Source organism: Mobula hypostoma, chromosome 14 (genome assembly GCF_963921235.1).
Source record: "Mobula hypostoma chromosome 14, sMobHyp1.1, whole genome shotgun sequence".
Classification (NCBI taxonomy): domain Eukaryota; kingdom Metazoa; phylum Chordata; class Chondrichthyes; order Myliobatiformes; family Myliobatidae; genus Mobula; species Mobula hypostoma.
This window is the reverse complement of record NC_086110.1, coordinates 6,030,843-6,052,225: the sequence shown is the minus strand read 5'-3', so window position 1 is coordinate 6,052,225 and position 21,383 is coordinate 6,030,843. Positions and strand designations below refer to the sequence as shown.

Below are 21,383 nucleotides of genomic sequence, written 5' to 3'. Positions count from 1 at the left end.
CAAAGTCTCTGTCCTTCCATTCAATTATTCAATATGCCTCTATCATCTTGTACTTGACTTTCAAGTCACCTCTCACCCTTCTTTCCTCCAAAGAGAAAAGCTCTCTTCACCTATATGGCATGCCCTCTAATCCAGTTAGCATCCAGGAAAATCTCCTCTGCACCTTCTCTAAGGCTTCTGTAATGAGGTGACCAGAACTGAAAATAATATTCCAAATGTGGTCTAACCAGGGTTTTTCAGACCGGCGATATTACCTGGTGGCACTTGAACACCTGTATTATTGCCAGTTCTCTGTATCTACACCACCATATTCTGCATTCTGTTTCCCCCTTTATTACCACAGTATACTTACGTATGGCATGATCTGTATGGAGCAAGCAAAAGCTTTTCTCTGTATCACAGTACATTCGGCAATAATAAACCAATTACCAATACCTGAACTGTTAGTAAGTAAACCAACACTCACTCTGTTCATAAGTTAGAAATGCATGGGAGACGACCACAGAAACAGCTGTGAGGAGAGAGCAAGCAGGCACAGGAAGAGGGGGTGCCAGCTGGCTTCAATGACCCAGTCCTCCTAACCCATCTACACTGGTTCCATCTGTCCATCGTCCCTCTTTTATCTGGTACCACCTATCACCTTCCTTACTCCTCGGATTCCAGCATCTGCAGCACTCTATTTGTCTCCACTTTTACTTTCTAGTCTCTGTCACTGTTTCCACCCTAGTCATACCTGCCTCGGTCCCATTACCCTATACTATCACTGCCAGCTCCTGCCTCACCCTATATACTAGCCATCATCCACTGCACTCTCGGTCCTGATACAGGGCCATTACCTGAAACGTTGGCCATTCCTCTCCTCCTACAGCTACTGCCCCAAATGCTCAGTTTTTTGCTCCAAATTCCAACATAGAACATTGAGATCTACAGCACAGTGTAAACCAGACAATAATTCCAAACATCAGTACATGGAGGTAGTATAAGGGAAAAGCAGTAACAGAATGCAAAAGGTCATGTCACAGATACAAAGAAAGTGCAGTGCAGCTAGACAAAATAAAGTGCATGGGCCATGATGAGGGAGACTGAGAGATCAAGTGTTCCTCTTTAGCATATAAGAATCATTCTTACAACAGCAGAATTGAGGCTATCCTTGAGCCCAGTGGTGCTTGTTTTCAAACATTTGTATCTTCTGCCCGATGGAAGGTGGGGGATTTAATTGCATTGGTTTCTTTTCTGAGGCCGTGGAAAGTGTCAACATATTCAGTGGAAGAGGATACCATGTATATCTGAGAATACACAGCCTCTCATTAAGTTTTGGGGGACTTGGAGACACATGATAAAATAGGCCAAAGTCAAGGGGAAATATTGCTTGACAAATCTGTTGCAATTCTTTTGAGGAAATTGTTATGTATTTAATATTTCTGTAATATTTAAGTGAAGTAAACATAATTTGTTTAAACATTCTTTGTTGTTTACATAATGCATTGCAGGTTATATGTAAAAGTATGTGAATGGCCACCATGTCATTCATGTGCACCTCACCTGAAGTAAAAATTAAACTACAACCCGCATTCCAGACTCGCTTGTTTTTCTTTCAGTTAGTTTGATGTTTTGAAGTTACAAAACATAACGGAAATAACAGACAGGACGGTCAAAGGAGAAACGGTGGATGATGCTCACTTGAATTTTCAGAAAGCCTTTGAGAAGTTGCCACACATGAGTCTGCTAAACAAGAAAGTGGTATTACAAGAAAGATACTAGAGGATAGAAGACTGACAGGAGGCAAAGAGTCAGAATAAAGGGGCCTTTTTTCTGGTTAGCTACCAGTGACTAGTGTGTTTTGTAGGGGTCGGTGTTGGGACCACTTACTCACGTTATACGTCAATGATCTGGAAGACAGAATTGACGGCTTTGTAGCAAAATCTGAGAATGGTACATTGATAGGTGGAGGGACAGATCGTATTGGGGAAGCAGGGAGTCAGCAGAATGAATTAGACAGATTGGGAGAATGGGCAAAGAAGTAGCAGATAGAACACAGTGTAAGGAACTGTATGGTTATACACTTTGGTAGAAGGAATAAAGGAACAGCAGTTATAATGGGTGACTTCAATCTACATGTAGATTGGGTGAACCAAATTGGTAAAGGTGCTGAGGAAGAGGATTTCTTGGAATGTATGCGGGATGGTTTTTTGAACCAACATGTCGAGGAACCAACTAGAGAGCAGGCTATTCTGGACTGGGTTTTGAGCAATGAGGAAGGGTTAATTAGCGATCTTGTCGTGAGAGGCCCCTTGGGTAAGAGTGACCATAATATGGTGGAATTCTTCATTAAGGTGGAGAGTGACATAGTTAATTCAGAAACAAAGGTTCTGAACTTAAAGAGGGGTAACTTTGAAGGTATGAGATGTGAATTAGCTAAGATAGACTGGCAAATGACACTTAAAGGATTGACGGTGGATATGCAATGGCAAGCATTTAAAGGTTGCATGGATGAACTACAACAATTGTTCATCCCAGTTTGGCAAAAGAATAAATCAAGGAAGGTAGTGCATCCGTGGCTGACAAGAGAAATTAGGGATAGTATCAATTCCAAAGAAGAAGCATACAAATTAGCCAGAGAAAGTGGCTCACCTGAGGACTGGGAGAAATTCAGAGTTCAGCAGAGGAGGACAAAGGGCTTAATTAGGAAGGGGAAAAAAGATTATGAGAGAAAACTGGCAGGGAACATAAAAACGGACTGTAAAAGCTTTTATAGATATGTAAAAAGGAAAAGACTGGTAAAGACAAATGTAGGTCCCCTGCAGACAGAAACAGGTGAATTGATTATGGGGAGCAAGGACATGGCAGACCAATTGAATAATTACTTTGGTTCTGTCTTCACTAAGGAGGACATAAATAATCTTCCAGAAATAGTAGGGGTCAGAGGGTCCAGTGAGATGGAGGAACTGAGTGAAATACATGTTAGTAGGGAAGTGGTGTTAGGTAAATTGAAAGGATTGAAGGCAGATAAATCCCCAGGGCCGATGGTCTGCATCCTAGAGTGCTTAAGGAAGTAGCCCAAGAAATAATGGATGCATTAGTGATAATTTTTCAAAACTCGTTAGATTCTGGACTAGTTCCTGAGGATTGGAGGGTGGCTAATGTAACTCCACTTTTTAAAAAAGGAGGGAGAGAGAAACCGGGGAATTATAGACCGGTTAGCCTAACGTCAGTGGTGGGGAAACTGCTGGAGTCAGTTATCAAGGATGTGATAACAGCACATTTGGAAAGCGGTGAAATCATCGGACAAAGTCAGCATGGATTTGTGAAAGGAAAATCATGTCTGACGAATCTCAGAATTTTTTGAGGATGTAACTAGTAGAGTGGATAGGGGAGAACCAGTGGATGTGGTATATTTGGATTTTCAAAAGGCTTTTGACAAGGTCCCACACAGGAGATTAGTGTGCAAACTTAAAGCACACGGTATTGGGGGTAAGGTATTGGTGTGGGTGGAGAATTGGTTAGCAGACAGGAAGCAAAGAGTGGGAATAAACGGGACCTTTCCAGAATGGCAGGCAGTGACTAGTGGGGTACCGCAAGGCTCAGTGCTGGGACCCCAGTTGTTTACAATATATATTAATGACTTGGATGTGGGAATTAAATGCAGCATCTCCAAGTTTGCGGATGACACGAAGCTGGGTGGCACTGTTAGCTGTGAGGAGGATGCTAAGAGGATGCAGGGTGACTTGGATAGGTTGGGTGAGTGGGCAAATTCATGGCAGATGCAATTTAATGTGGATAAATGTGAAGTTATCCACTTTGGTGGCAAAAATAGGAAAACAGATTATTATCTGAATGGTGGCCAATTAGGAAAAGGGGAAGTGCAACGAGACCTGGGTGTCATTATACACCAGTCATTGAAAGTGGGCATGCAGGTACAGCAGGCGGTGAAAAAGGCGAATGGTATGCTGGCATTTATAGCGAGAGGATTCGAGTACAGGAGCAGGGAGGTACTACTGCAGTTGTACAAGGCCTTGGTGAGACCACACCTGGAGTATTGTGTGCAGTTTTGGTCCCCTAATCTGAGGAAAGACATCCTTGCCATAGAGGGAGTACAAAGAAGGTTCACCAGATTGATTCCTGGGATGGCAGGACTTTCATATGAAGAAAGACTGGAGGAACTGGGCTTGTACTCGTTGGAATTTAGAAGATTGAGGGGGGATCTGATTGAAACGTATAAAATCCTAAAGGGATTGGACAGGCTAGATGCAGGAAGATTGTTCCCGATGTTGGGGAAGTCCAGAACGAGGGGCCACAGTTTGAGGATAGACGGGAAGCCTTTTAGGACCGAGATTAGGAAAAACTTCTTCACACAGAGAGTGGTGAATCTGTGGAATTCTCTGCCACAGGAAACAGTTGAGGCCAGTTCATTGGCTATATTTAAGAGGGAGTTAGATATGGCCCTTGTGGCTACGGGGGTCAGGGGGTATGGAGGGAAGGCTGGGGCGGGGTTCGGAGTTGGAGGATCAGCCATGATCATAATAAATGGCGGTGCAGGCTCGAAGGGCCGAATGGCCTACTCCTGCACCTATTTTCTATGTTTCTATGAATAAAGGTGTAGACTGTTTTCTAAACAGGGAGCGAATTCAGAAATCGGAGGTGCAAAGGAACTTGGAAATCCTAGTGCAGGATTCCCTACAGGTCAACTTGCAGGTTGAGTTGGTGGTAAGGAAGGCAAATGCAATGTTAGTATTCATTTTGAGAGGAGCAGAATATAAAAGCAAGATGCGAATCTGAGACTTTATAAGGCTGCACTTGAAGTATCATAAGCAGTTTTGGGCCCCTTATCTAAGAAAGGATGTGTTGGCATTGGAGAGGGTCCAGAGGAGGTTGACAATAATTATCCTGGAAATGAAGGGGTTAATGTATGTGTATTTGATAGCTCTGGGCCTCTACCAGTTAGGAGGATGGGCCGGGGGGGTGGGGGGGAGATCTTATTAAAACCTATTGAATTGAAAGGCCGAGATAGAGTGGATATGGAGAGTCGAAGACCAGAGGCCACTGCCTCAGAACCAATGTTCCCTCTAATCTCTTTTACAGCTGTGCAAATCAACCATTGCTCTGATTTATTTTGTTTTGTCCAACTCAGACTAGTTCAAACTAGTCTAACCAAGTCACCCAGACACTGGACCCAGTTGACCAGATCACAGGCTGTTCCTTCTGCAAACCTGTCATTAAATGGCTTCTTATCTGAAAATGGTCTCAGATCATGTTCAATTCCTCTGATTAAGTTATCCAATTTGTCAAACAGTTCACAAAATAGCCGCCTCTATTTCTGTTCAGTGATTTGTGGATTGTAGTTCTTTCTGGCCAACACTTTTGATTTTATTTATTAATTGAAGTGTATAATGAAATACAGTGCATAAAGAAAATTGTTCACATTTCATAAACTTTTAAGCTTCAATGATGCTGGCATTCAGCGGGCCAGAACTTTATTAATAATGAGTTATAGACTTCCATTCTGTTACAGTTTTGGAACTTGAAACACTGGGAATGTAAATACATTGAAGCTCTAAAATGTTTCAAAGTAAAGGTGGTGGTACGTTTAATATTTTAAAAATTTATGGATTATATTCATTAATATAATTAATAACAGGGTATTTCACAATTATATTAACATAGGTTTCAAAATTATATTAGCATAATTTCAAAATTATATTAACATTTTATAAAAGAAAATTCCAGCTGTGTAGCAACAAAGGCTATGTGTGTGGGAGCATTTCAGTTACTGTGCAGCTTAGAGGTAACTTTGCTCAGAATACAGGAACGCCTGCTTAGAACCAAGAAAAGAAGGAATTTCTTCGGCTAAAGGGAGGTGCAACCATGGAATTTAATGCCAAAGACGGCTTGGAACCAAATCATTGGGTATGTTTACAGTAAAGCAGAGCTTGATAGGACTTCAAAGATTACAGTCAGAAGGCTGGAGAATGGGGTTGAGAGGAATAATCAATCAGCCACATTTTATGGGCTGAATGGCTTCATTATGCTCCTGTGATTTATGGTCTTCGAGTAGCAGCTGAGAAACTGAGAAATGAGAATCTGAGCTCTCAGTCTAACCTGCACATCAAGAATTCAAGGAAAATGAATCCATTTTAGGGTTTTAGGAGTGGCACGGCAGCATAGTGCCAGCAATCTGAGTTCAATTTCTTTCGCCCTTGCCACGTGGGTCTCCTCCAGATGCTCTGGTTTCCTTCCCCATCCCAACGATGTACCGGTTAGTAGGCTAATTGGTCATCTGGTTGTACCGGTTAGTAGGCTAATTGGTCATCTGGATGTACCGGTTAGTAGGTTAATTGGTCATATGGATGAAAATGCTCTGGTTTCCTTTCCCATTCCAATGATGTACCGGTTAGTACGTTAATTGGTCATATGGATGAAAATGGACTGTGCAAGCTTGATGGACTGGAAGGGCTTATTACTGTGCTGATAGCTAAATCAATCAATCAATAAATAAACAAATTAATGAATAAATAAATAAATGGGAGAGAGAGAAAAAAAGCAATTGAAGTTCCAATTTGCTGAAATGATTCAGCCACAGGCTCTCTGGGTCAGTACAAACCACTTCTGCATTTCCCTGCCTCATAGCTGTTTGAGAAGGAAATACGTGGACAACCCAAAGACGTACCACATATTAGCCAGCCTTTAATTAAACATTAACATCTTCTTGGGCCTCCCTAGGTAAATTGTGTCAAAGGGGTTGTGTCACCACACTGACTTCACTTGGTGATGGATGCTACAAGAAAGGAGGGTGAACGTGTTCTAGTCTACATTGGTAAATCAGCAGCAGAGAGGGTCAGTGCCTTTATATTCCTGGGTATTATTGATGTGATTGAATCTATGCCTTGGGTCCAGCACATAGATGCAATCACAAGTAAGGTATCCAGATTTAGTGCCTTAGATGGCTATGGACATTCGGCTTATCACCAAACACCCTAACAAGCTTCTACAGGTATACTGTTCAAAGTATCCTGACTGGTTGCATCATGGTCTGGTAAGGCAATTCAAATCTGCAGGAATGTTAGAAGCTACAGGGAGGAAGGGCACATCTCTCCCCACCATCAGTAATATCTACAGGAGGCACTGCCTAGTAAGGTGAACATCCAGCAGCAAAGGCTCCCACTATTGGAGCCATGCCATCTTCTCATGGCTACCATTGGGCAGGAGGTACAGAAGCATGAAGTCTCACACCACTAGGTTCAAGAACAGCTACTTCCTTTCAACCATTCAGTTCTTGAACATACCTGTTCAACCCGAGTCACTACCTCAGTATAACAACACTGTAACCACTTTGCATTACAATGGACTTTAAGAATATAGAATATTACAGCATAGTATAGGCCTTTCGGCCAATCTCCTGCTCAGAGGCTACACTGGACCTTATCCCAGTATCCCTGCAGAAGTTCAGAGCCCAAGCCACCAATTTCTGCCTTGTTTCCCTCTGTGTTCTTCCAGCAGCTTCCCCTGGGAATTTCCACAGAATTCCATTTCTCCAGACAAGAAATCAACTCTGAACCTGTGATACGTTAAATCTGCTGTATGCACCGCAACACAAGTCAAATAAATCTGAGGACTATTCCTAATCATATTATGCCTCTCCAAATGTTCATAAATCCTGCCTCTCAGGATTTTCTCCATCAACTTACCAACCACTGAAGTAAGGCTCAGAAAAATAGATAGAGGGCTATGGTAACCCTAGGTAATTTCTAAGGTAAGGACATGTTCGGCATAGCTTTGTGGGCTGAAGGGCCTGTCTTGAACTGTAAGTTTCTATGTTTCTATGCCTCATCTACCTGCAGACGTACAGGTTGGATTGGATTAACTTATTATTGTCACATGGACTAAGATACATGTGAAAAGCTTTTGTTTACATGCCATCCACAAAACAGAACACTACAGCACAGTGCAGGCCCTTTGGCCCACAATGTTGAGCCAACTCTAAGATCAATCTCACCTTACCCTGCTACATAGCCCTCCATTTTTCTATCATCTATGTGCCTAAGAGTTTCTTAAATGCCTAATATATCTGCCTCTACCATGACCGATGGCAGTGTATTCCCTGCACCTACTACTCAGTGTGAAAAACTTATTTTAACCATTGACTTTATCTTTTATACAATTCTTTAATCTTTACAATTGTTGAATGTTGTTGTTTTCTTGTTGCAGGTCCTGCTAACACATCATAATAAATTCTCAATATACTGTATTTACAGTAAATGTACAAGGCTTGCTCTAGTTGTGTTTTTTTGTATAATTTATGCTTTTCTTGTGAAACCGTGTTGATATGATGCTATGATATGATGCTGTGATGCTGCTGCAAGTATGTTTTTTTTTAATTGTACTTCTAAATATATCTATGGGTACTTTTTACAACAAACTTGACTTTGACTTTAGTCAGGGTGGCCAAGAGCCTTTAAGAGGTCTTCCACGACAGTTGGCACTGCAGAAGCTGGAGAGAATCCTGGACAGGATGGCAATATTTTAAATAGATATATATTTGTAAATACTGATATGAAAATTATATAAATAATGTAAAAATGTTAATAAATCCTTTTTTAAAAAGGCAGAGACTAGTCACTAATCTCACAGTTACCAACATTGCTCAGGTATCTGACTACCAATGCAACCTGTAGTTGTATATCTGTGAACAATCTTCATTAAATGTGTGGCTAGAAGTTCCATTGCATCCTTGTGTATATGGCAACATACTAATTTGAATGTGGCATCGTCAACAAGACCAGCAATGATTACCCACCCCAGCTGCCCTCAAGCAGAAGCAGTGATCGCCTTCAGTTGCTGCAGCCTGTCCAGTGAAGGTGTTTTTAAAGAGTGGGATTAGTGTGCAAGGATGTGGTTGGCGGGAAGGTGAGATTCAACCTTTGTTACTTCCCCACAATAGATTATAGTATTTTATTTATATTTGGATGTAATAAGTACACATATTGGACTGGCAAACAGCCCAGAGTCAGAACATTGACAGGATGGGAGACACTAGAAGCATTCAGACATTTATTATCCAGTACATCTGATCGCCAACTGTAGGTAGGAGGAATATACGAATGATCATTTTATCGGGCAGTGAGATGTGCAGACAGTATCTTTCTGCTTCTGACATCAGCATGGATTATAGAAGTGGATACAACAAACAGTTATGGCTCTGTCATTAAAATCAGATTCCTAATGAAGCCCCTCGCAATGGGTTGGCTGTTGACTCATATCCGTGCTGGGTAACAATGAGAAAGTCTCTGATTTACTTGCTTCAAGTGGTTAGTTATCTTCTCCACCATGTGATTTCTCTCAATATCTGAAGGGATAGACAGATCTCTTCTCACTAATTAGTCAGGTTCCAGTGTCCAACCCATGCCCCTCTGCTGTTCTGGCCAGTTTTTCAAGTCTAGATGAGCCATTAACATTACTCCTTGAGAGAGTTCCAGTTTTTCGGCTTCCTGCTTTGACCAGGCACTATAATCATTCTAGTCATGATATAGAATTGGGCTTACTGGTATCCTGAATCACAGGAGAATTTTGTGAATAGTTGGCAAGTCAGGTGGAGGGAGGAGCTATCAAACTTAGTGTTTACAGTGTATGGACAGAGAGCTGTAAAACAACTTGACCAGGTCAAATACTTACAAAAGGGACAAAAGCCAAAAGGGACACTGGAATGGGGATGCGGATGGGGGTCTGGGAAAGTTAGCAAATTGGTCACTATCCACAGGTCTTCGTCGGTGAGTCCGTCATGATCCTTCCGCCAAACGCAACCCAGTCCTGCATCTCCATGAGTACCCGGGCGACAGCAGGCGTAACTGTCTCGGATGCTTCTGATGTCAACGAGGGAGTATAAAGCCTGGCAGAGCAGGTGCCTTTCTTTCTGACGGCGACGATGCAGGAGTTGGGTGGCTCTGTCACGGAACCCAGTTGCCTGCAGTTGAAACACCACAGCAGGAGAGCTGGTTATTGGACAGTAACAGCACAATGAGGTTCTCAATGATTCACCTCTCTACAAATGCCTGAAGTGGTCTCCCATGCTAGGCAGCAAGGCCAGAAACCATTGGAATTGGCACCCCGTTGAAACTGTCCCCCATTACCAGTGCACCATGCTAGCCCACCACTCTTCTCAGAATGTGGATGATCAGCCCCTTCAAGATCTGAGTGTGAAATCCAGGCTGACAGGACATTCTATTCAAGCCAGGCACACAAATCTAACTCATTGTTAAAGAGCTAGAGAACTCTTCTCAGCCAATCACACAGGAGGGAGACAGATCATTCAGCCCATCACATCCCATGTTGACCAGAGGGCTCCCACTTGTATTAATCTCACCTTCCACTACCTGGCCCACAGCCTTTGATGCCCAGATGATTCAAGTGCTTGTCTGTACCCATCTCAAATACTCCACCGACAGTAGATGGTCGGGCACTAAGGAATGCTGGTGAACAGAGGGAACCTGGGGTTCAAGTCTCATTCCCTAAAAGTGGCAGGGTGGTGAAGGAGGTATACAGCATGCCTGAATTCATAGGCTGGGACACAGAATATTCAGGTTGCAAAATGATGGTTAGGCTGCATTTCGAGTGTTGTGTGCAGATCTGGTCACCACACAGACAGAAGGATGTGACTGCACTGAAGAACACACAGAGAAGTATCCCGAGAATGTTGTCTGGATTGGAGGAGTTGAGTCATGGGGACAGATTGGATAGAACGTATAACATTACAGCACAATACAGGCCCTTTAGCCCACGACGTTAACCCTACCTATTGGCCTACTCTAAGAATTGAATACGACTCTGCCAACACTTACAATGGAAGATCTGTTTCAATACTCGGTAGCAGTTATCAAACAAGGCCTTGGGCCGGATTCGCCGTTTCCTGCTTTCCATGTCCATGTCACTGATTCGACAGAGTATTTCCTCCACCCGCTCGTCCTCAATGTCTTCAATCTGAACACCCAAGGGAAACAAGGAAGGATTCACCGAACAGCAGCCATTTCAATCAACACTACGCCAGCAGGCAGATGAGGGGGAACTACACTCAAACCACACTGAGCTGTATTTTGTAACCTCTGAGTAGCTTTACAATTGTCTGCTCCTAATTAATCCATAACATGCCAAATTCCTGACCAGTTAGGACTTTCACTGGAGTTCAGAATGAGGAGGTGATCTTTTTGAAACATAAGATCTTTAGTTACTTTGACAGTGGAGATGTTGAGATGTTTCCACTGGTGGGGAGAGTTGTGAACAAGAAAACATAACTACAAAAGAAAGGGACTTTCATTTAAATCTGAGGGGAGTAGGAACTTCTCACAGAAGGTGATCGATCTCTGGAATTCTCTGCTGCTGAGAATTTTGGATGTGACATCGCTGGAAGTATTTAAAGATTGATGGATTCTTGAAAAATCAATTCTATGGAGCGAAATAGAGAGTCGATGTTTTGGGCTGAGACCCTTCACTGGAACTGAAGGGAAGGGGAAAGAAGCCAGAATAAGGTGGGGGGGGGGGGAGGGAAGAAGTACAGTTTGCAGGTAATACATGAAATCAGGTGACAAGAAAGGTCGATGGTTGGGGAAGGGGATGAAGGAAATAGGTGATGGGTGAAAAAGGTAAAGGCTGAAGAAGAAGAAATCTGATAGGAGAGTAGAATGAACCACGGGAGAAAGGAAAGGAGATGGTCTGATGGTCGGTTTAGACTCAATGTGGTGAATAGCTTGCTTCCAAGGTATTTGACCATATGACAATGAATTTGTGGGAGATTGAGGGAGAGGGTATGGTTTGGTCAGTAGGGGTGAGGGGGTGGGGTGAGAATACCAGGAGTTAACCAAAGGGCACAGCAGGAAAGATGCAGTGACTAAATTCCAGGCTGCTTGGGTAGCCAGAAATGGAGCAGTGCATGGATTTTGGGGGAGATTAAGGAGATCAGTAAACAAAGCCAAGAATCCCAAAACTGAGCTGTGACTGGATCAGCAATCAGTGCAGCTCTGTAAACTATGCGTGTGGAAGGCAGAGAGGGGATCCTGGACCCTGAGGGAGTCCAGCCTACACTGGGGAGACACCAAGTGAAAGAACATCTTCACTGCTTTTGGCTTGTGGTCTTTGACCTATCTCAGGTCACCCTTTGCCCTTACAACAGAACTTACCATTTCTTCCACACCCATCCTCAGGTAAGTTAGCAGCATAGCAATGTCCTCCACGTAAGTTCGAGATGGGTGTCTTTTTGGAAGAACTTCAAGGATTGTCTCCAACACTTGAGAATTGATGTAAATCCATAACAGCTTCAGGTCAACTTCGTTAAAACCTTTGTTCCTCTGTTAGAAAAGAAAGAGGGTCTTTACACTGTGAAGTAGATTCTACCAAGTGACATACAGAGACCAGCAGATACACACTATGTCTCTATAATCTCACACACACACATGTAATAACCATGGATTAAATTCCTGTGATGTTTTATATCTCAGAAAATCAGAGTTTACCATAGCCGAAAGCTTTTGGAGATGTGTGTCATCTATGCCCCCCTTCAAAAAAGTCATTATTTGTACTACACATTTCTTATTACAATCCTTGATGAAGGGTCTCAGCTCAAAATGTCAACTTTTATCTCCCCCCCTTTCCTGACCTACTGTTTTCCTACATCATTTTGTGTGTGTGTGTGTTACGTGTTACTCTGGATTTTGAACATCTGTAAAATCTCTTGTGTTTCTGATAGTAACTTTCAGTAATTATGTATTGCACTGTCCTGCTGCCACAAAACAACAACTTTCTCAACATATGTCAGTGATAATAAACCCGATTCTGATCTAAGATTAAATTTATTTATCATTTGTACATCAAAACATACAGTGGAATGTGTCATTTACATTAACATCCTGATACAACCTTTCAATTCCTTCCTTTCTCCCTCATTGAATGATCCCATGGTTGGTTTAAATTCCACCTCAAAAAGAACTCTATGCCTTTCTCCGGAAAATGAAGCTGAAAGGTGAATTTTAAAGGTGATTACTCCTACTTCATGAAGACCACCCACTTCAGCAATACAAGTTCAGGATTGACTACAAGCAAGGAGCCTTTCACTCCATTATTTCTGGCTCGATTGTCCACTGCAGGGCTCATTAACAGGATTAAACTGCACTGATCTGTAGGGGGAGCCACAGGCTAACTTCTACTGTACTGCCAGAACTGAATTGACTTTATTTCTTACATCTTTCACATACATGAGGAGTAAGAATCTTTACATTACGTCTCCATCTAAATGTGCAATGTGCAATCATAGTAATTTATAATCATTTATAATAAATAGAACGGTCAGTGTAATATACAGTACACTCAAATCAGCCTGAGTTCGTCAGTCTGATGGCCTGGTGGAAGAAGCTGTCCCGGAGCCTGTTGGTTCTGGCTTTTATGCTGCGGTACCACTTCCCAGATGGTAGCAGCTGGAATCGATTGTAGTTGGGATGGCTTGGGTCCCCAATGATCATGCGGGCCCTTTTCACACACCTGTCTTTGTAAATGTCCTGAATTATGGGAAGTTCACAATTACAGATGCGCTGTAGAGCACTACAGAGCACAGCTAGGAGATTCACTTACTAACCACATTAAGATACCTATGTGAACAATAAATCCTCGGTTCAAAAGCTTACTTACAAACACCCACTTCTGTCATGAATCATCTACTTGTTTTGACTGCAGTGGATTACTCCTGATTGTCACTGGCACGACAAGGACAGATCAGAAACTCCCAGCCACAGAGGAGCAAAACTCACATACAACCATCATATGAGTGAAGAAATGGAGGGGAGGGCGAACTACTGACAGTCAACGTTAGTAGTGTAGCTTGACATTCAAAGCTCCCTCACCTCTCTGTCTATCCCACAGTTGCAATGCATTGAGCACCAGTCTTTTACAGGCAGTCAAGTAGCGACTATTGTGTGATGCAAAGTGGAAATTTTCCTTCCCAGAGACAAGGTTAAAGGACGTGGAGATCAACTCCATGGGGGGGGGGGCTAGTTAACTGTCCACAGTAAATTGCCCCTCAAGCAGGGATGTGATTGAAGAATCCTATAGTTGATGATTATGCAAGGGAGAAAAGGTTACAGGAAAGTAGGTGAGGGAATGGGTTTGATCTATAAGCTCACATGAACTCTGTGGTCTGAATGGTGTCTAGAAATACATCTAGTGCAGGCTTTTAATCTGTGCTGTATGATCTATCATTGTCCTTTGGAACTATAAACGGCATCCAGCAATGTAGAGTATGAAGATGAAACTCAGGATTAGCTAGGTGTCTGTAAGTTATCTACACCCTTCCCAAAGTCACAAGACATCTTCAGATTGTCAATAACCCTTGGAAATTTTTTGCAATCCATTCTCAGCAGGTGAGCACTGCTGGCAAGAGAGTACTCACAGAGTGTTCGGTAGTCTTTCGTTCACCTCTCCAAAATGTAACAGTCTGCAGCTGGTGCAGTTTGACTTCCTACACGAGGTGAATCTCCAGGCAGAACAGGAGTCACAGAGCCCAGACCAAGAAACTGCACTAGATTTATCCCTCTAAACAGGTTGCTAGCATAAATAGCTTCTTTTGCAACAACCTGTCACCCCGCTCAGCAAATTTGAACATGAAAAGATTTATAATTCTGGATTTTGGAAACAACTTTGATTTTTGGCCGCCTTCTCTGAGTTCTCTGGATGTTTGAAGTGATGCCATGGTAGGCTTAGCACAGCGCTTTACAACACTGAAAGTAAGTTCGGGGGTTCAATTCCCATCACTGTCTCAAAGGAGTTTGTATGTGATCCCTGTGACCGCAGGCTCCGGTTTCCCCCTCACTTGCAGTGAATTGTGGGCAGGCTCTGTTGGCACTTGTGCTGCCCCCAGGACAATCCTTACCGATTTGGTTTGACACAAAACTATGCATTTCCCTGTACAGGTTACAAATAAAGCCAACAACATTTATAAATTAAAACAGAAAATTATGGAAATGCTTAGCACAGCATCTATGGGGGAAGATACAGTCAATGTTCTATGTTAATGGTTGTCCTGGTGGGAGATTTTAATTTCCCAAATATTGATTGGTATTAGAGCGAGGAGTTTAGATGGGGTGGAGTTTGTCAGGTGTGTTCTGGAAAGTTTCTTGACACAATATGTAAATAAGTCTACGAGAGGAGAAGCTGTACTTGATCTGGTATTGGGAAATGAACCTGGTCAGGTGTCAGGTCTCTCAGTGGGAGAGCATTTTTGAGATAGCGATCACAATTCTATCTCCTTTACCATAGCATTGGAGAGGGATAGGAACAGACAAGTTAGGAAAGTGTTTAGTTGGAGTAAGGGGAAATATAAAGCTATCAGGCAAGAACTTGGAAGCATAAATTGGAAACAGATGTTCTCAGGGAATGTATGGCAGAAATGTGACAAATATTCAGGGGATATTTGCGTGGAGTTCTGCATAGGTACGTTCCAATGAGACAGGGAAAGGATGGTAGGGTACAGGAACCATGGTGCACAAAGGCTGTTGAAAATCTAGTCAAGAAGAAAAGAAAAGCTTACAAAAGGTTCAAAAAAACTAGGTAATGATAGAGATCTAGAAAATTATAAGGCTAGCAGAAGGGCGTTTAAGAATGAAATTAGCAGAGCCAGAAGGGACAATGAGAGGGCCTTGGCGAGCAGGATTAAAGAAAACCCCAAGGTATTCTACAAGTATATGAAGAGCAAAAGGATAAGACGTGAGAGAATAGGACCAATCAAGTGTGACAGTAGAAAAGTGTGTACGAAACTGGAGGAGATAGCAGATACTTAATGAGTACTTTGCTTCAGTAGCCACTACAGAAAAGGATCTTGGTGATTGTAGGGATGACTTACAGCGGATTGAAAAGCTTGAGCATATAGACATTAAGAAAGAGGATGTGCTGGAGCTTTTGGAAAGCATCAAGTTGGATAAGTCACCAGGACCGGATGAGATGTACCCCAGGTTACTGTGGGAGGCGAGGGAGGAGATTGCTGAGCCTCTGGCGATGATCTTTGCATCATCAATGGGGATGGGAGAGGTTCTCGAGGATTGGAGGGTTGCAGATGTTGTTCCCTTATTCAAGAAAGGGAGTAGAGATAGCCCAGGAAATTATAGACCAGTGAGTCTGACTTCAGTGGTTGGTAAGCTAATGGAAAAGATCCTGAGGGGAAGGATTTATGAACATCTGGAGAGGCATAATATGATTAGGAATAGTCAGCATGGCTTTGGCAAAGGCAGGTCGTTCATTGTGAGCCTGATTGATTTTTTTTATGACGTGACTGAACACATTGATGAAGGTAGAGCGGTAGATGTAGTGTATATGCATTTCAGCAAGGCATTTGATAAGGTACCCCATGCCAGGTTTTGAGAAAGTAAGGAGGCATGGGATCCAAGAATATATTGCTTTGTGGATCCAGAATTGGCTTGCTCACAGAAGGCAAAGAGCGGTTGTAGATGGGTCATATCCTGCATGGAGGTTGGTGACTAGTGGTGTGGCTCAGGGATCTGTTCTGGGACCCCTACTCTTGTGATTTTTATAAATGACCTGGATAAGGAAGTGGAGGGATGAGTTAGTAAATTTGCTGATGATACTAAGGTTGGAGGTGTTGTGGATAGTTTGGAGGGCTGTCAGAGGTTACAGCAGGAGACCGATTGGATGCAGAACTGGGCTGAGAAGTGGCATATGGAGTTCAACCCAGATAAATGTGAGGTGGTTCATTTTGGTAGGTCAAATATGATGGCAGAATATAGTATTAATGGTAAGACTCTTGGCAGTGTGGAGGATCAGAGGGATCTTGGGGTCCAAGTCCATAGGACACTCAAAGCTGCTGCGCAGGTTGACTCTGTGGTCAAGAAGGCATACGGTGTATTCGCCCTCATCAACCGTGAGATTGAGTTCAAGAGCCGAGAGGTAATGTTACAGCTATATAGGACCCTGGTCAGACCCCACTTGGAGTACTGTGCTCAGTTCTGGTTGCCTCACTACAGGAAGGATGTGGAAACCATAGAAAGGGTGCAGAGGAGATTTAGAAGGATGTTGCCTGAATTGGGGAGCATGCCTTATGAAAACAGGTTGAGTGAACTCGGCCTTTTGTCCTTGGAGCGGCGGAGGATGAGAGGTGACCTGATAGAGGTGTATAAGATGATGAGAGGCATTGATCGTGTGGATAGTCAGAGGCTTTTTCACAGGGCTGAAAGAGCTAACATGAGAGGGCACAGTTTTAAGGTGCTTGGAAGCAGGTACTTCCTCAAAAGCAGAGGGAGCTGGCGACAGGTACAGACTTCAGAATTCAGGACCTTATACTTCATTTAAAAAATAAACTTCACTGTTTGAAAAAGAACAGCCTGCCATGTTACATCTCACTCTGTGTGGTTTTGTTACCCGTTCAAGGACAGAATCTCTCTCTAATCCCAGCTGATTGAACTCTTCTATTAACTGCATTTTTATGTTTCAAGTATTTAAATTCCTTCCCCTCTGGCTCATGCTCTGACGGTTCAGAAGCTCGATGTGGTTAGGTTTCTGGATACTTGGACCCATCCTCAAATCTGGCCAAGTCACCCGAGGAGCCAAGGAGACGTGACTTAAGATACAGATGTGATGAATTCCCAACAGTACTGCTCAGGGCTGGAGGTTGCAGAGATGAGTGACTCTCCCAGACAGCGGCACGCACTAGCAGGGGAAGAGTTCCCCTTTCTAGCATGCAAACAAACTTATATTTTGTAGGACTGGGGTCACTTAGAAGGCAGACGAAGCAACTGCACTGAATTTTCATTTGGGGATGTACAGACCATTCGACCCATTTGCAATCAATCCTATGCCTAACCCTATACTCCCATCAGATTCACCCCCCATATTGGAACATAAAATACTACAGCATAGTACAGTCCCTTTGGCTCATGATGTTGTGCCGACTTTTTAACCCACTCTAAGATCAATCTAACCCCTCCTTGTTACATAGCCCTCCATTTGTCTCTCAGCCACGTGCCTATCTAAGAATTCCTTTTATGTCCCTAATATGTCTGGCTCTATCGCCACCCCTAGAAGCACGTTCTGATATTTCCCCTTTCTCCAATCAATTTAAAATTATGTCCCCTGGTGTTAGCCATTTACGTTCTGGATATCTACTTGATCTATGCTTTCTTATCATCTTGTACACCTCTATCAATATGTTTCTCATCCTCCTTCGCTCCAAAGCCCTAGCTTGCTCAAACTATCCTTGTAAGACATGTTCTCCAATCCAGGCAGCATCCCGGTAAATCTCTTCTGTCCTCTGCCTAAAGCTTCCACATAGAAACATAGAAAATAGGTGCAGGAGTAGGCCATTCGGCCCTTTGAGCCTGCACCACCATTCAGTATGATCATGGCTGATCATCCAACTCAGAACCCCGTACCAGCAGCCTTCCCTCCATAACCCCTGGTCCCTTTAGCCACAAGGGCCATATCTAACTCCCTCTTAAATATAGCCAATGAACTGGCCTCAACTGTTTCCTGTGACAGAGAATTCTACAGATTCACCACTCTCTGTGTGAAGAAGTTTTTCCCAATCTCGGTCCTAAAAGGCTTCCCCTTTATCCTCAAACTGTGACCCCTCATTCTGGACTTCCCCAACATCGGGAACAATCTTCCTGCATCTAGCCTGTCCAATCCCTTTAGGATTTTATACGTTTCAATTAGATCCCCCCTCAATCTTCTAAATTCCAACGAGTACAAGCCCAGTTCATCCAGTCTTTCTTCATATGAAAGTCCTGCCATCCCAGGAATCAATCTGGTGAACCTTCTTTGTACTCCCTCTATGGCAAGGATGTCTTTCCTCAGATTAGGGGACCAAAACTGCACACAATACTCCAGGTGTGGTCTCACCAAGGCCTTGTACAACTGCAGTAGTACCTCCCTGCTCCTGTACTCGAATCCTCTTGCTATAAATGCCAGCATACCGTTCGCCTTTTTCAGAGCGTTACGGGGTAGTGTGGGTTTAGTACGTTTTTTGAGGATTATATAGGTCGGCACAACATCGAGGACCGAAGGGCCTGTACTGTGCTGTAGTGTTCTATGGTTCTATGGTTCTAATTACTGTGATTGCACATGGCACATTTAGATGGAGACATAATATAAATATTTTTACTCCTCGTATGTGAAGGATGTAAGAAATAAAGTCAATTCAATTCAATTCTTAAACAAAAGCTGGAATTGCTAGAAATAAGCAGATGGCATCTCCCCACATGTTAGAGCTTTAGAAACTAGAGTTCACTGACAATGCCAACCATCCCTGCTCTGTATATTTTAGGATTTTCCAGATCAAAAGATTTGGAAAAGATTTTCAGGCAAAAGATATTAACAATGGATCAGAAAAAACTCGAGAACCATTTCCTTAACTTCAAGGAAATACTGGATTGATGCTCAAACTTAACTAACAGGTTTGATTAAATCAGTTTAAGGCAGGAAGTACAGTATAAGCAAAATAAAGATAAAGATGAGAGAGTATGAGGAACTTAGATAAGGAACACAGTCAGTTTTTCTGAGAAAGCCTAAACCCAGAGGGCAAACATTCATATTGAGAGGAGAAAAGTTTACATAAGCTGTTGAGGTAAGTTTCTCCCCACACAGAAGGTAGTGGGCATAGAACCAGCTGTCAGAGTGGTGATGGGGGCAGGTACAATATCAATCTTTAAATGGTATTTGGACAGGTAGAGTACAGTACTGTGTAAAAGTCTTAAGCACACATATATAGAGCTAGGGTGCCTAGACTTTTGAACAGTACTATATTTGTCAACGTGGAGTGGAAAACAAGTTTGTAAATCTTGCAGGAGCAAAGGATGTTGGGACACATGCCAGTGATAATAAACCTGATTCCGATTCTGAACGGTGAGGGGGTTGGGGTGGGGGGTGGGACAGGAGACAGAGAAGGAGTGCCTAGACCGGGGATTGGGCGGGTGTGGACGCACCCAGTCCTGAGACGCCAGACGAGATCATTTGAGCCAAAACAATTGCTTTATTGATCATTACAGAATGTTTCTCTGGTGCTTCCTGCTCCCTCCCCTCTCCCAACCACGCTTCCCCTTTCCCTACCCGCTTCCCACTCTCAGTCCACAGTAGAGAACCATATCAGAATCACGTTTATCATCACTCATATATGTCAGGAAATCTGTTTTATTTTGCAACAGCAGTACAATGCAATACATAAAATTGCTACGGTACTGTGCAAAAGTCTTATGCATCCCAGCTACATATACAGTATGTAACTAAGACTTTTGCACAGTACTGTATATAGAGAGGAAATTGATTTGAATTGACTTTATTTCTTACATCCTTCACATACATGACACGTAAAAATCATTATATTACATCTCCATCTAAATATGCAATGTGCAATCATAGTAATTTATAATCATTTATAATAGATAGCACAGTCAATGTAATGTATAGTACACTCAAATCAGCATGAATTAATCAGTCTGATGGCCTGGTGGAAGAAACTGTCCCGGAGCCTGTTGGTCCTGGCTTTTATGCTGTGGTACCGTTTCCAGGATGGTAGCAGCTGGAATAGATTGTGGTTGGGATGGCCTGGTTCCCCAATGACCCTACAGGCCCTTTTTACACACCTGTCTTTGTAAATGAGGAGAGGGAGATGCTCTAACGCAGGCAAATGAAATTAACATAGAAAGGCAGCATGGTTGTAGGGACAAGTGAGCCAAATGTCCTGTTTCTGTGCTGTATGATTCTGTGATCTGAACAATATAAATTACCTCAGGCATACAATATCCTGGGGCTTGGATGACTGATCTACAACAACCATGAACATTTTCCTCTCTGCAATGACTCCAATTGCTGGAAAGTTTTCACCTTAGTGGCCGGGAACACCAATTTTGCCAGGATTCTGAGATGCCATACCAGGCCCGCAGACACGCTCACCCCAATCTCCTTCCGCCCACCCCCATTGAAATTCAGCTCTTCAGAGCCCGAGAGTTGTAAACTCCAGTGGCTCAAAGGCCTGTTCTCACACTGTATAGCCCTGAGAACTTGTAAAGATGAAAATGAATCTGAGATGTAGTTTAAGAGATTAACTAATCTCCAAAACTGATTAGGCAGATAACAAATGGAAACTGAAGTTGAAAAAGGATCAAGAATAGAATGTAAGCAACTGGCCAGCTTCCAACTAAACAGGGGCAAGGTACCTACAAAATAACAGAACCTACCAAACACTCCTGCAGGTTGAGTCTTACCACAGTTTGACATATCTGCAGTGAATTGGCTGCTGTTTTTTCTACAGTTACAATAGGGACTCTACTCTAAATGTATCTCATCGGCCATCAAGCATTCTGATGATGACCTGAGGTCAGTAAGGGCACTTCTACAACCAACAAGTGAAC

The 21,383-nt window shown here is 42.9% G+C and overlaps 1 protein-coding gene across 1 annotated transcript in view; it reads right to left on the bottom strand.

The window, feature by feature from the left end:
• Window positions 1-5,351: 5,351 nt before the first annotated feature.
• The window catches only part of il34 (interleukin 34), a 99,581-nt gene continuing 83,549 nt past the window's right edge, over window positions 5,352-21,383 (bottom strand). Inside the window, exons 5-7 of the mRNA XM_063067366.1 lie at window positions 12,162-12,329; window positions 10,830-10,968; window positions 5,352-9,955 (exon numbers count right to left, since the gene is read on the bottom strand). Coding sequence (XP_062923436.1) covers window positions 9,939-9,955; window positions 10,830-10,968; window positions 12,162-12,329 — 324 coding nt within the window. The 3' untranslated portion in view covers window positions 5,352-9,938. The remainder of the gene's footprint in view (window positions 9,956-10,829; window positions 10,969-12,161; window positions 12,330-21,383) is intronic.